This window comes from Pseudonaja textilis, chromosome 5 (assembly GCF_049901715.1).
Source record: "Pseudonaja textilis isolate UNSWEBS1 chromosome 5, rPseTex1.2, whole genome shotgun sequence".
Classification (NCBI taxonomy): domain Eukaryota; kingdom Metazoa; phylum Chordata; class Lepidosauria; order Squamata; family Elapidae; genus Pseudonaja; species Pseudonaja textilis.
The window spans coordinates 46131567-46146689 of NC_141994.1; the positions used below are offsets into that span (position 1 = coordinate 46131567).

Sequence of the window (15123 nt, forward strand, 5' to 3'; positions counted from 1 at the left end):
CCTTCTGCGGAGGCAGAGTCCAACCCGAGACGCTCCCGCCACCCTCACCCAGGGGTGCGTCCCGCGGAGGATTTTCCATCAGTCTCTTCAGCACCAAAGGAAAAGCGCCCGTCGGGCCCCGTTCTTGCTGCACGGCTCCCGCGGTCCCCGCCGCCGCCGCCGCCGCCGCTGCTGCTACCTCCTGAGGCGCGGCACGGCTGGACATGCTATTGATGCGTAGGGGGCCGACCAGCGGACCTCGAGCCCCCCTCCAGAGGCCCAGAGGGAAGAAGGAGGCGAGAAGCGACGCCAGCGGAACGGGCGCCGCGGAAAAGAAAAAAATAATTAAATCTACCGTTGCCCCCCCCTCGAAGCTAAGGAGAGCGCATGCGCCACTTCCCTCGGCGCGCCTCCGTCGGCCCTGGAGACATTTATTGTTCATGACCGCCTTTAAGTTGCTCGTGCGCTGATTGGCTGGGCCCGGCGACAGACGAAACTGGCTTGGTCCCGCAGCCACTCCGCGAGAAGCTTGAACGGAGGCCTGGCACGTGCCGCGGAGCGAGGAGCGTTCCGCGAGAATGTGGGCGCCGCCCCTTTCCCTCCGCTGGCGTCAGTAGCTCCACCGAGACTCCCATCGTTTAAAACGCGGCGAGCGCCTCCAGCGCTAAACCTCAAATGACCTCAGAGCCAACCATCGGAGAAACAGCGGCAAGGCGGAGCTGTTGATCTGCAAGGAACTCTGAGGCGGGGCGAAGTGGGAAAAGGAGCAGATAGACTTTCATACTTCAGCGGTTGTCAGGACGCTCCGTAGGCCTCCGCTTCAAAAGCAAAGCCAGGCGTGGAAAAGCCCGGGGTGAAGGAGAGAGGAAGGCGCTGGTTGAGCAGGCTATTCCAACCTGTGACCCGCCAGTTGGGTTCTAATATATTTCTTCATCTGGGGTGGTCAAAAGCCGTGATTGGCTGGCAATTAAAATTAATTAAAATTAAGAGTTGTTAACCTAATCCTACGTAGCTTTTTCTGGTAATATCACACTACTAACTAGAGCATACAAAACATTTGCTAGACCAATACTTGAATACAGCTCATCAGTCTGGAACCGACATTACGTATCTGATACTAACACAGTAGAGAAAGTCCAGAAATATTTCACAAGAAGAGTTCTCCACTGCTCTACTTGTTGCAGAATACCTTATGCCACCAGGCTTGAAATTCTAGACCTAGAAAACCTACAACTACGCCGCCTTTGGTCTGATCTAAATGTATAGTACACTGCTCAAAAAAATAAAGGGAAGACTTAAACAACACTATGTAACTCGATTTTAACTTTGATTTCACTTCTGTGAAATCAAACTGTCCACTTAGGTAGCAACACTGATTGACAATAAATTTCACATGCTGTTGTGCAAATGGAATAGACAACAGGTGGAAAGCAGGGGCAGTTAGCAAGACATCCCCAATAAAGGAGTGGTTCTGCAGGTGGTGACCACAGACCACTTCTCAGTTCCTATGCTTTCTGGCTGATCATTTGGTCACTTTTGAATGCTGGCGGTGCTGTCACTCTAGTGGTAACATGAGACGGAGTCTACAACCCACACAAGTGGCTCAGGTAGTGCAGCTCATCCAGGATGGCACATCAATGCGAGCTATGGCAAGGTTTCCTGTGTCTGTCAACGTAGTGTCCAGAGCATGGAGGTGCTACCAGGAGACAGGCCAGTACATCAGGAGATGTGGAGGAGGCCGTACAAAGGCAACAACCCAGCATCAGAACCGCTACCTGCACCTTTGTGCAAGGAGGGACAGGAGGAGCACTGCCAGAGCCCTGCAACATGACCTCCAGCGGGCCACAAATGTGCATGTGGCTGCTCAAATGGTCAGAAACAGACTCCATGAGGGTGGTATGAGGGCCCGATGTCCACAGGTGGGGGTTGTGCTTACAGCCCAACACCATGCAGGATGTTTGGCATTTTCTGGAGAACACCAAGATTGGCAAATTTGCCACTGGTGCCCTGTGCTCTTCACAGATGAAAGCAGGTTCACACTGAACACATGTGACAGACGTGACAGGGTCTGGAGACGCCGTAGAGAATGTTCTGCTGCCTGCAACATTCTCCAGCATGACCGGTTTGGCAGTGGATCAATAATGGTGTGGCATGGCATTTCTTTAGGGGGCCGCACAGCCCTCCATGTGCTTGCCAGAGGTAGCCTGACTGCCATTAGGTACTGAGATGAGATCCTCAGACCCCCTGTGAGACCATATGCTGGTGCGGTTGGCCCTGGGTTCCTCCTAATGCATGACAATGCTAGACCTCATGTGGCTAGAGTATGTCAGCAGTTCCTGCAAGATGAAGGCATTGATGCTATGGACTGGCCCGCCCATTTCCCAGACCTGAATCCAATTGAGCACATCTGGGACACCATGTCTCGCTCCATCCACCAACGCCACGTTGCACTACAGACTGTCTAGGAGTTAAGGGATGCTTTAGTCCAGGTGTGGGAGGAGATTCCTCAGGAGACCATCCGCCACCTCATCAGGAGCATGCCTAGGCGTTGTAGGGAGGTCATATAGGCACGTGGAGGCCACACACACTACTGAGCCTCATTTTGACTTGTTTTAAGGACATTACATCAAAGTTGGATAAGCCTGTAGTGTTTTTTTCTACATTAATTTTGAGTGTAACTCCAAATCCAGACCTCCATGGGTTGCTAAATTTGACTTCCATTGATAATTTTTGTGTGATTTTGTTGTCAGCACATTCAACTATGTAATGAACAAAGTATTTAATAAGACTATTTCATTCATTCAGATCTAGGATGTTTTATTTTTGTGTTCCCTTTATTTTTTTGAGCAATGCATATAAAATCACACATTGCAATGTCCTACCTGTCAATGAATACTTCAGCTTCAACCATAACAATACAAGAGCACACAATAGATACAAACTCAAGGTAAACCGCACCAAATTTGATTGCAGGAAATACGACTTCAGCAACAGAGTGGTCAATGTCTGGAATACTCTACCTAATTCTGTGATTTCTTCCCCAAACCCCAAAAACTTTAACCTTAGACTGTCTACTATTGACCTCACCCCTTTCCTAAGAGGTCTGTAGGGGGCGTGCCTAAGCGCACCAACGTGCCTACCATCCCTGTCCTATTGTTTCTTTTTATTTTTCTTATATGTATCCATTTCATGTATTCATAACTGTTTATACTTATACCTGTTATCTTATAATCACTTGACAAAATAAAATAATTTTTTTAAAAATGAAGTTGATCTGTGAATATTACAGTAGATAGAATCCTTCTGCTTATATTCCTTCCAGCTTAGGCTAACAAGAAAAACCCCAGGGTGGTTTGTGTTGTGTGTGATCAACAAATTGTATTCAGCCATGTTTTTTTCTTGTTAATGACACACACACACACACACACACACACACACACACACGTTTTAGCAGAATTGTCTTCCTAAACTTGTACACGGTGCCATTTTTTCCTTTCCAATCCTTTTGAAGCTTGTTTATCTATATTGGTCTCAGCAGATGGCAGTGTGCGACCAGCCTTGTCAAAATTCAGAGGCTGAGCAGGGTCAGTCAGGTTCACATTTGGATGGGCTTCTGGGGACCCCAGGGCTCTAGAACATTACAGAAGAAAGCAATTGCAATCCTCTTCTGTATTGCTGTTAAAATCCTTCTCCATCCTTAATAGATGTGTCAATAAAGACAACACCAACTGAATTTGGCATACAGGAGACCATGCCGTATGTTTTCCCTTTCTATGTCAGAGCCAACCTTATTATTAGGCAGGATGAGGTGGCTAGGTCAGGCAAGTGGTCTGCCCATAGGCCCAGTGAAGATGCTATGCCTTTGAACACATCAAAAGAATGCTCTGTTGGCCATCCAACTGACTTAGTAAATGGGCTAGGAGGGAAAACACGGTCTTATCCTTCAAACAGCAAAATATCTTGAGCAACTGTACACTCTTGGGATGGAACCTTCAAAAAATAGTGAAAATAATGAAATACAAAAGAAAAGGGCCTGCATATGCACTCACACCAGTTACCCTTTCACTGATTGTTCTTGTCTTTCTTATTGCCCATTTTGAATATAATTTCCTTGGGAACAAAAAGCGGTCAATTTCCCTAGATTGATAAATGTTGCAGAAACAGTAATTCATTGACATGTGATTGTTTAAAATGCTCTTTTAAATAAATATTAAACATTACAGGTCACAGCAAGTAACTGAGCTATAGGATCAAATCTGGCTAGTCCTTGAAAAGCAAGTCACCAGGAAATTATCATATGATAAACTGGAACTTGAAAAAAACATTCCAAAAGAAGATAATTACATACTCTTTCTATATTATTGCCAAGAAAAATATGTGTGGTCACTAGGAATTAAATTCAGTTTAAGGGAAATTTTAAAATTAAATATTACAAGTGAGCAGAACATTCCATTATTTTAGCACATGGGTTATTTTGATTGGCATTAGTATTCATATTCTCTTACCCTACTATAATAATTCAACAAGTATTAATAAAGCTTTTAAAGAAACTGAGAGGCAGACTAGTTTTCTAGAATACTAGTCAAGTCAGCACAAAACAATCTATACTAATTCATTTTGATTTTAATTCCTTTTGATGTAAGCTTCAGGCTTGCCTTGACTGCACTGATTGGAATCTTTTCTAAGATACATCTGCAGACTTGGATGAACTCACAGATACTGTAATATCATATGTCAGTTTTTGTGAAGACCTATGTGTGCCAACCAGAAACCTGCAAATATATACTAACAAGAAGCCTTGGTTTACAGCTAAACTTAAGCAGCTATGTGGTGCCAAAGAAGAAGCCTAGAGAATGCTTCCTATAGCAGGGATCTCCAACCCTGGCAACTTTAAGACTTGTGGGAATTCTGGGAGTTGAAGTCCACAAGTCTTAAAGTTGCCCTCTCCTATAGGCTATATAGGCTATATTCTAAAGGAAGGTGATAGAATGCTGTACAATCAGGCTAGAAACCAGAAGTGGTATTCAGCAGGTTCTGACCAGTTCTGGAGAACTGGTAGTGGAAATTTTGAATAGTTCGGAGAACTGGCAAATACCACCTCTGACTGAAGATTTTACAGTATCCTTCCGCTGCCACACCCACCAAGCCACACCCATAGAACCGGTAGTAAAAAAATTTGAATCTCACCACTGCTAGAAACGTATTAACAAGGGAGATCAGAGCAGCAAAAAGAAGCTACTCTGAAAAGCTAAGGAATCAATTTCTCAAAAAATGAAACAGCAAACGTGGAAAACTCTTAAAAATATCACTGGTTACAGCAAACGTCCTTCCCATGCTAAAGGAAATCAACAAGTGACAGATGACCTGAATATGTTTTACTGAAGGTTTGAGAGGAAACTACTGCCATCTATTCCATAATTCCCATCTCAGATACACCAACAACAGTCAAGCTTTCTACAAACTAACCTATCTCCTTGTACTTATGACTATAACCTTGTTGCTTGTATTTTTACGATTATATTGTTTTATTTAGTTTCCTAGTATGATTTTGATTGCTTATTTAATATCCTATGACTATCATTGTGTTGTATCTTATTATTCTGGATGAATTTATTTTTTATGTACACTGAGAGCTTATGAACCAAAGACAAATTCCTTATGTGTCCAATCACACTTGGCCAATAAAGAATTCTATTTTTTTATAATTAATTCCAACATCAGCTGTTTCCATATTTTTGAAAAATTCATCTGCATATTGCATGTTCAGTCCCACTGAAAACTCTTTCTTGTCAGATAATAATAGTAACACCACCTCCAACAATACTTTTAAAAACTTATCTAGAGCCTATGTAAACAAAATTAAACTTTCTCTGAGCAAGAAATTTGGATCTCAGAATAATACAATTAGTCATAAGATTTCTAAATATAGAAATATATCCTCAGCAGAAAAATGACATGATAATCAAAATATGTGCCTTCTTGAGATTTTGGCTGAAACTGTTATTATTACTATACAGATGACACCCAATTTTTATTTATTTATTTATTTATTTATTTATTTATTTATGTCAATTGCTTACAAGATAATAGGTATAAGTAAAAACATAGTTATGAATACATGGATACATATAAGAAAAATAAACAAAAATAAAAGAAACGATAGGACAGGAATGGCAGGCACGTTGGTGCACTTATGCATGCCCCCTACAGACCTCTTAGGAAAGGGGTGAGGTCAATAGTCTAAGGTTAAAGTTGTTTAACTTTAACCTGTTAGTCTTAACAAACAAACAAAAAAGCCTAGAAGTTATAGGCCCGGCATATTTATAGCCTATATCTTCCAAGTTACTTTAACCAGACTATTTATTGTGAGGGATTGAAATGAGGAGTCCTTGGTTCTCTTTCAGGTTGGTTTTCTTGCAGACATTTCATTACATTGATGCTACCTAATTTGGGTAATGAAATATTTGCATGAACACAACCAGGCTCAACCCATCAAGGGCTCCTCATTGCAACCATGAACTACAGAAATTCTCCTCTAATGGTACTATGTGTTGTGCTTGAGAGAATGACCTGGTTAATCTCAGTTTGAAAGATGAAGGGTACAAGACCAGAGAAGCAATTTTCTCCATTATTGCCCTGATCTACTGGATTAAAATGCTTATCCCCTCCCCAAGATATCTAGTTGGCTTCAGTCTCTACTTGAGTCATCTTTTGGAAAGCTGTCAAAACCTAGCTGTTCTGACAAGTCTTTGGAGATCAATATCTGTTCTTTGCCTGCCATCTGTTTGGCAGTACTGTATGCTATCTTAAATTTACATTGTTTTAATGAATGTTACATTTTGGCTCTACGGTTTTATTACTGAAAACAGGTTTTAAGATATTTTCAATTATGGTAGTATACATACAAATTAAGGAAGGCAGAGATGACAGATGATAGATAGATAGATAGATAGATAGATAGATAGATAGATAGATAGATAGATAGATAGATAATAGACAGACAGAGAGAGACATGGAATCAATGACAACCTGAATTTGAGCCAAAGGAATCTTAATATATCTAGGAAATTTTATATGATGGTCTTATATGATCTGATTTATGTTAACTGTCTAGTTCAGGCAGGGTTGGGATTCAACCGGTGTTACTACTGGTTCAGTGACTATGTTTTGCGTGTGCATGCATGCTTTGCACACGCACACGCATGATGTACGCTGTGCGCACATGTAAAAAACCTTAGGCTGTGCTGCCCAGATAGCTGAAAAATGCTGTGCACAGGTGTGCAGCATTTGAAAAGCCACTTTTTTCCTGCTTTTTCAACCTCAGCTGTGCCGCACAAAGCAGCTGAGGTTGAAAAAGCAGGAAATAAAGGACAGGTAAGAGCCCAGGCGCAGTAGGACAAACAGCAGCAAACAGAGAACCAGTTCAGTGTCTGCTGCTCTTCAGAGCTATCTGTTCTATAGAGCTAGGCAGAACCGGTAGCATCCCACCCCTGGGTCCAGGGTCACAGTATTAGGAAGTAGGGTGTTTCTTGACTTTATTTTTAAATGAAATATGTAAATAGTTATAGAATAGAATAGAATACTTTATTGGCCAAGTGTGATTGGACACAAAAGGAATTTGTCTTGGTGTAAATACTCTCAGTATACATAAAGAAAGGGTACATGCGTTAAGAATCAAGAATCATAACGCACAACACTTAATGATAATCATAGGGTACAATCAATAATCAAATCATACTAGGAAACAGTCAATATAAATCGTACTGATACAAGCAACAAAGTTACAGTCCTACAATCACAAGTGGGAGGGGATGGGTGATAAAGAGTGATGAGAAGATTAACAGTGATAGTAGTGTACACTTTGTAAATAGTTGAACAGTGTTGAGGGAATTATTTATTTAGCAGAGTGATGGCTTTCGGGGGAAAAAACTGTTCTTGTGTCTAGTTGTTCTGGTGTGCAGTGCTCTATAGCGTCGTTTTGAGGGAAGGAGTTGAAACAGTTTATGTCCGGGATGTGAGGGGTCTGTAAATATTTTCATAGCCCTCTTTATGACTTGTGCAGTATACAGGTCCTCAATTGAAGGCAGAATTCTATTCTATTCTATTCTATTCTATTCTATTCTATTCTATTCTATTCTATTCTATTCTATTCAAGTGTCACCATAAATTTTTCTTTCCCCTTTGTATCCATCCCCTTTTAATCCTTCCTGCTTCTATCTCAGATTTCTGATTTCCCTTCTCTTCATATGTTTCTGTCACTCCCAATTTTTTTTTTCATCTCCTACAGCTTTCTAGACGTTCACTTCTCTTTTTACTTTGCCAGTCGCCATCTTTTCTCTTCCATATTTTATTTTGTAATATAACAATATAGTTCATTTTTGTATGCAAGCAATTCATATACATACACACAGGTAGTTTGAAAGAGAAAATGGATCCTTTTGTGTGAATAATTGATATAAAACAGAATTGCATTTCCACTTGGTGTCCCTTGAATCCAAGGACAAAGATAATCACTGCTTTCCCCTGTGATCTGAATAGTTGAACAAATTCCCAATAAAAATATTTGGAATTCATCCAAGATATAAGAAATAATCAAAAATGGCTCATAAGCACATGAACCTTATGTGCTGCAGACTTTCTCAAGGCAAAGAAAAAAAAAACAGGTAATCTCACTGACTGAAAGAAAAAGCAGAAACCTATTATGCACTTATAAAACTGTAATAGTAGTAACAGGAAAATGAAAAAAAGTTCAAAGAATTTACCCAACACGACAATCTTAATAACTTTGACGATCTTAGGGAACAAGACTTTTGTGGATATTCTCAACTAAGCAATTTATCTACACATCAAGCACTCTCTAAAGCTTAATCAGAATAGTTAAATAAATATCAAATATAGAAAAATTCTATATAGCAGGGGACAATAATGCACAGTGCCCCAGAGTACTGGACAAAAATGTCCAGTGCAAAAGAAACCTCTTTCTTGCATGCATAGTTTAATTGTTCCCATAGGTATTACACGTGCCATGTTAGCTTTATTTCTCACCTGCCAATAAAAGCAGCTCTATTATTAGAAGCTGAGGGGTGATTATCTTAGAAAGAGGCCTTGATATGAAAATATATTTGAATGGAATAGCCAGGATCCCAAAGCATCATATTCAGTACGTCAGTAAAGATGAAAATTATTTCTTTATGAGATAGGATGACCACCCTTAAAGAGTGCTGCCATGGCATCATAATCTGAAAATGAAATTTCAAATAGTCTAAATAGATACTTTTAGAGTTCTCACAATTTCCCTAATCCCTGATTCCATAGGATAAATTCCTTCAGATCTATTTTACCAGAGAACAGATACTTGGTTTCATGTAACAGTCAGGACAGACTGTTCTGCAAGGAAGAAAACAGACTTATCATGATTAAATATATATATATGCAAAGGGATCCCTAAACAATAACTATTGCCCATTTCTTCTGTTTTCATCATGACATAAAATATCCATTCAATGTCATCAGCCTCATATTGAAAAAGAGGTGGAGACTGGAGCAATCTCTTTCAATATTTCTGTTACATTGTTATGGAGTATTCTTATTCAAATTCAGTACCTTAAATTTATAACTAGCTTAGACAAGTATTAGCCCGGTATTCAGGAATGCAGGAAGTGAGCAAAATTGTTACTGTACCCTCATCAGAAAAAGAGAACTTCCATAAATGAACGAGTGTTTCAAAACTTGTAACTCTCACCAGAAATTCATTGTTATAACACTTTTAAAGAAAGTTTCTCTGGAAAAGAGAATAGAAAAAGAGAGTAGCTGAACTGCTCTCAAAGTACATAGCAAGCCTGAGGATTGAAATAGGTCAGCAGCGGCCCACAATCCTGCACCTCGCCGTCTTCCTCTCCACCCTTTCTTACATCTTTTTCGACTCCTATCCCGCTCCCCAGGCTCCCTAGACCTTATATTGCTGTTAAACTGCATATTACGCCTCGCATCACCTGCCGTTTCCCTGATCGCGGGAAATTCCCGAATTGTCAGGCGCTCAAACTATCGTAACAGAAATCAGATACAATTCACCCCTTCCCTCCTTACAGCCTCGAGAACAGTTAGGCGTGGGGTTGGAGGTGTCTTTTTCCTACCTTTCAGAGCGCCCGTCCAGGGTAAATGGTATTCCAGAAGCGATTTCAGGACCTCGGGTAAGTCCACAGGACCGGCCCCGCTATTGTGGTAGCTAGTCATGGCCAATCGCGGGACCGGCGGGAGAGGGAAGAATTGCCTGAAAGGACCCCCGGGTTGCTGACTGAGCCCCTGAATGCAAAGAACTTTTTTTTTTAACCTGTAACAAAAGTAACTCGAAAGCTTGAGCTATCTTTAACTACATTGCTAAAATCTGTAATCTGAAAATGAGGGAGGAGTTTGAGAAAGGGAAAGCCAATCAGAGGTGAAGCAGCATTCTTTCACCGAATTTCAACCCCCCCTCCTTTTAATCAATCGGCCAATGATAAAAGAGGATTGGCTGAGCCGCCTGAGCTGCTTTATAAGGCCCGCCTCAGCCAATCAGAATACAAAGAATTGGGACAGTTACCTAACTAAGGAGTGGAAACCGTTTGGTCGTAAGAAAGGCATTATACCAAGCGCGAGAGGACAAGCAACGTTAGCAAATGAAGATCTGAAAGGATAATAAGCTTATTGCAATAGATCGATGAATCAAATCTGAGGTCCAGCCTCTTTTATAATAAAATCAGTGCTGGCAAACAAAGAATATTAATGTATTAATATAAAAGCCCAATTTCTTTGAGGCTCTGAAAAGGCTTTAGTAATTACTGACCAGCCAGTGTATTTTTAGTTTATCTCACAACATTAAAAAAAAATCAGCTACTTTGTGGGAAGATCATAACTTGAAAGATCAATATTTGGAGTCTAAAATTAGACAATTCTGAATACGAAAAGTAACATTTTGTTATAATCTGTTGCTGAATAAGTCAGTACTTATTACACAGTGGTGGGTTTCAAAAAAATTTACTACCAGTTCTGTGGGCCTGGTGTGGCTTGATGGGCATGGCAGGGGAAGGTTACTGCAAAATCCCATTCCCTCCCCACCCCACTAACCTGTTTTCCAGCTCCGTTCTCCTGTGCAGGGCAACAAAAGAAGCTGGGGACTCGGGAGGCAGAGAATAGATGGGGGCAGGGCCAGTCAGAGATGGTATTTGCCGGTTCTTCGAACTACTCAAAATTTCCTCTACCGTTTCTCCAGAACTGATTAGAATGTGATGAATACCATCTCTACTTTTACAGTACCTATTACAGACTGATACAATAGAAGACACAGGTATTTGGGGAGATGCTGAATGCCCCACAGAGTATTCTAACTAGATTGGTCTGCCTGCTGTTTAATATATTTGGTTATTATTGTTGTTGTTGTTATATGCTTATGGTTCATTGCACAGTCAGCCAGATTCAGACTGGATTTGGCATTTTTGTCTACCTATCAAGTCCTTTCCAAAGATCAGGGATAGGCAGATGTAAAAGTTTGATGGTGTTACAAATATTGTTGCAGGATGTTATTATTATTTTTTGTGCTAACTGTGGATATATTAAATTGTTTTTGATAGCATGTCAAACATTTGTAGTTGAATAAATAAATAGTAAAATAAGGATACAGCAGTACTAAGTTTCAAATGGATTAACACAAATTGATTACTTCCAGACCAGTTTGTATTTTGGAAACCTAACTGAAAGTCAAATCAACCAAACTGACCAGTCACATGTAAATACAGGGACCTTGGGATGCATCACATAACATTATAATGGTTTATAGACAGTACTTATTCCAGGCAAAATGTCCTATCACATATCCCCAAGGGAATATTTCAGTTATCCGCAATTTCATTACTCACACTGTACAAGTTGTTTTTTAATCAATAGTTGTTATTTGAATATTTCATTTTTTTAATCATGGTAGCTAAAGATGGGCTAGAATTATTTTCTTCCTAAGGCTTTACATATTTATCTAATATTTGTCTAATATTTATCTAATATTTGAATGTTTGTGCACTTTAATGTTCATTAACAGAATGTACATAAAGAATATCCACAGAAATAAAAGAAATTATTATATAACAGCATTTTTAAACATAGAGAACAATTAAATACAATACAAATGTCAGAAAGGAGGGAGGAAAAAAACTGATAGTCACATCCAAGAACATCCATGGGTTAACTTGGCTATGACATCACTTCTTATTGAAAAGCTGGGTAGCAATCCATTGCTTCACAGAAATCATGTCTGTTGGGAAAGGGTTTGATGACCCTGCACAATGCATGCAGAAACAAAACCACAAAAATCCCACAATTACATTAATCTTTCTGAACTGGCATACATTCTGATTAATCCATTGGTGAAATTGACTGTGCTAAAGTTGGATGAGTGCACAAAATAATTAATAATTTCCAGCTAAGAGAGAAAAGTAAGCTGTATCCAATTGCAACTATTTGTGTTGGTGGGCATGAGCCTGATATCCTTCATTAGAATCAGAGAATCATAGAGCTGAAAGTAACCTTGGTGGTCATCTAGTCCAGAGGTCCCCAACCTTTATTGCTTGGTGGCCCAGCAGAGGGGAGAAGGGAATTGGCCAGTGCAAGCGGTGCGCTAGTGTGTGCATGTATGCACATGCCGGTCTGCCAGTCATGGGAGTCAAGCTGCATGCCACCAGCCTGCACGTTGCATGTGCTAGCCCACCACTTGCGTAGCCCACTTCCGAACCAGCCACAGTCTGGAAGTGAGCCACAGCCCAGGGGTTAGGGACCCCTGTTCTAGTCCAGCCTCTGCTCAAGGCAGGAGTCCTTATATCATCCCAGACAAATGGCTGTCCTCCTTCAAAACTTCCAGTGATTGAGTACCCAAACCTGTGGGAGGCAAGCTGTTCCATTGACTAATCATTCTCACTGTCAGAAAATTCCTCCTTATTTCCAGGTTGGATCTCCTTCTGACAAGCAAGGTTCCACCCATTGTTTCTTGTCCTACCCTCAGGTACTACGTAGAATAAAACAACCCTTCTTCCCTGTGACTATTCTTCAAATATTGGAAGATTGCTATCATGTCTCCCCTAAGACTTCACTTCATTAGGCTAAGCACGTCTAGTTCCCGTAGCTGTTTAACCTCCAGATCTTTGTTGCTCTTCTCTGATTTTTTTCTAGGAACTCAGCATCTTTTTTTGTATCATGGAAACCAGGCCCATGGACACAATATTCAAAACGTGGCCTCTTTAGTGCAATATAGAGCAGTACTATAACTTCCTGTGATCTTGATGTTATTACCCTTTTGATGCAGCCTAGGACTGCATTTACTTTTTTTTAGCAGCTGCAGCATACTGCTGACTCATATTTAAATGATGGTCCACTAGGACACCTAAATGCCTCTCACGGGCACTAATATTGATCCAGGTGCTGACTATCATATACTTGTGTATTTGGTTTCTCCTGCCTAATTGCAGGATCTTAACCTTTTCAGACTGAACTGCATTCTGTTGGATAGGGTCCAATGGTTAAGTCTGTCAAGATACTTCTGAATTTGTAATTCTCTCCAGCTTGGAGTCACCCACAAATTTGATGAGTACCCCTTCAATCTCCTCATATAAGTTATTTGTGGAAAATATTGAACAGCACTGCACCCAAGACTCTTCAATGTCTTCATTAATGACATAGATGAGGGAGTAGAAGGGGAACTTACCAAACTTGCAGATGACATTAAGCTGGCAGGAATGGCTGATACCCAAGAAGATAGGCTCAAGATCAAGATGGATCTCAACAGACTTGAACACTGGACCCTATCTAACAAAATTAAATTCAATGTAGAGAAAAGTGAAGTCTTACACTTAGGTAAGAAAAACCAAAAGTACACATATAGACTGGGTGAAACCAGGCTTAATAGCAGTAACTGTGAGAGCGATCTTGGAGTCTTAGTGGACAGCCTGCTAAATATGAGCCAGCAGTGTGCAGCAGCCACCCAAAAAGCTAATGTAATCCTAAATTGCATTAACAGAGGGATACAATCGAGATCAAGTGAGATACTAATACCACTCTATAAAGCCTTAGTAAGACCACACCTAGAGTACTGCATCCAGTTTTGGTCACCACACTATAAAAAGATGTTAAGACTCTAGAAAGAGTACAGAGAAGAGCAACCAGGATGGTTAGGGGACTGGAGACTAAAACATATGAAGAACGGTTACAGGAACTTGAGTGTCTGCCACAAGGAGGAAGGGGTCAAGCTATTTTCTAAAGCACCTGAAGGCCAGACAAGGAATAATGAATGGCAACTGAACAAGGAGAGATTTAACCTGGAAATAAGGAGAAACTTTCTGACAGTGAGAACAATCAACCAATGGAATAGCTTGCCCTCGGAAGTTGTGGGAGCGCCATCACATGAGACTTTCAAGAAGAGATTGCACTTCCATCTGCCAGAAATGGTGTAGGGTCTCCTGCTTGGGCAGGCTGTGTGTGGACTAGATGACCTACAAGGTCCCTTCCAACTCTGATTTTCTGTTATCTGGTAATCACTCCACTGCATATTTTCCTCCACATAGCGCTAGTTCCATTGAGGGCTACACACTGAGTATTGTTGATCAGCCAACTGCAAATCCATCTGGTGGTGATACTGTCTATCCCACATTGTTCTATCTTATCAAGAAGTATGATAAGTTGTGGTTTACTTTATCAAATGCCATACTGAAGTCTAAATATATTATATCCATAGCATTGTCTTGGTCCATTAATTTCTTTATCATAACCTGTTTTTACAAACTGATGCGAGCTTCTAGTAATCACCTACTGCTTGATTATCTTCCAGATGTTCTAGGTATTGATATCAGGCTTGATTGATATGTAGTTTCCTGGTTCCTCTTTTGCCATTTCTTGAAGATTGGCATCACATCAGCTCTTTTCTAGTCCTCTGATGTTGCCCCATGTTCCAGGAGTTCCTCAGTCCCCTAGGTTTTAAGCCATCTGGTCCCGGATTTTTGAACTCATCCAAAGTAGATAGGTATTCTCAGTAGTGTATTAACCATTAAGCAGACTAAGCACGTGCTTAGGGCACCAGGCCCAAAGGGGGCACCACAAAAACTTTTATGTAGCCTAAGCTTGGCTTCATTT

General features: G+C 40.7%; 1 protein-coding gene across 4 annotated transcripts in view; it reads right to left on the minus strand.

Annotated features, from left to right (window-relative positions):
* The window catches only part of TEF (TEF transcription factor, PAR bZIP family member), a 44757-nt gene extending 34363 nt beyond the window's left edge, over positions 1 to 10394 (minus strand). For 2 of the 4 annotated variants that reach the window (XM_026697027.2, XM_026697016.2), the window contains exon 1: positions 49 to 442. In XM_026697027.2, the coding sequence (XP_026552812.2) occupies positions 49 to 421 (373 nt within the window). In that variant the 5' untranslated portion in view covers positions 422 to 442. Of the gene's footprint in view, positions 1 to 48; positions 443 to 10112 lie in introns of those variants that run through there. The other 2 variants (XM_087934743.1, XM_026697036.2) reach the window with 2 other exon arrangements.
* Positions 10395 to 15123: the final 4729 nt, after the last annotated feature.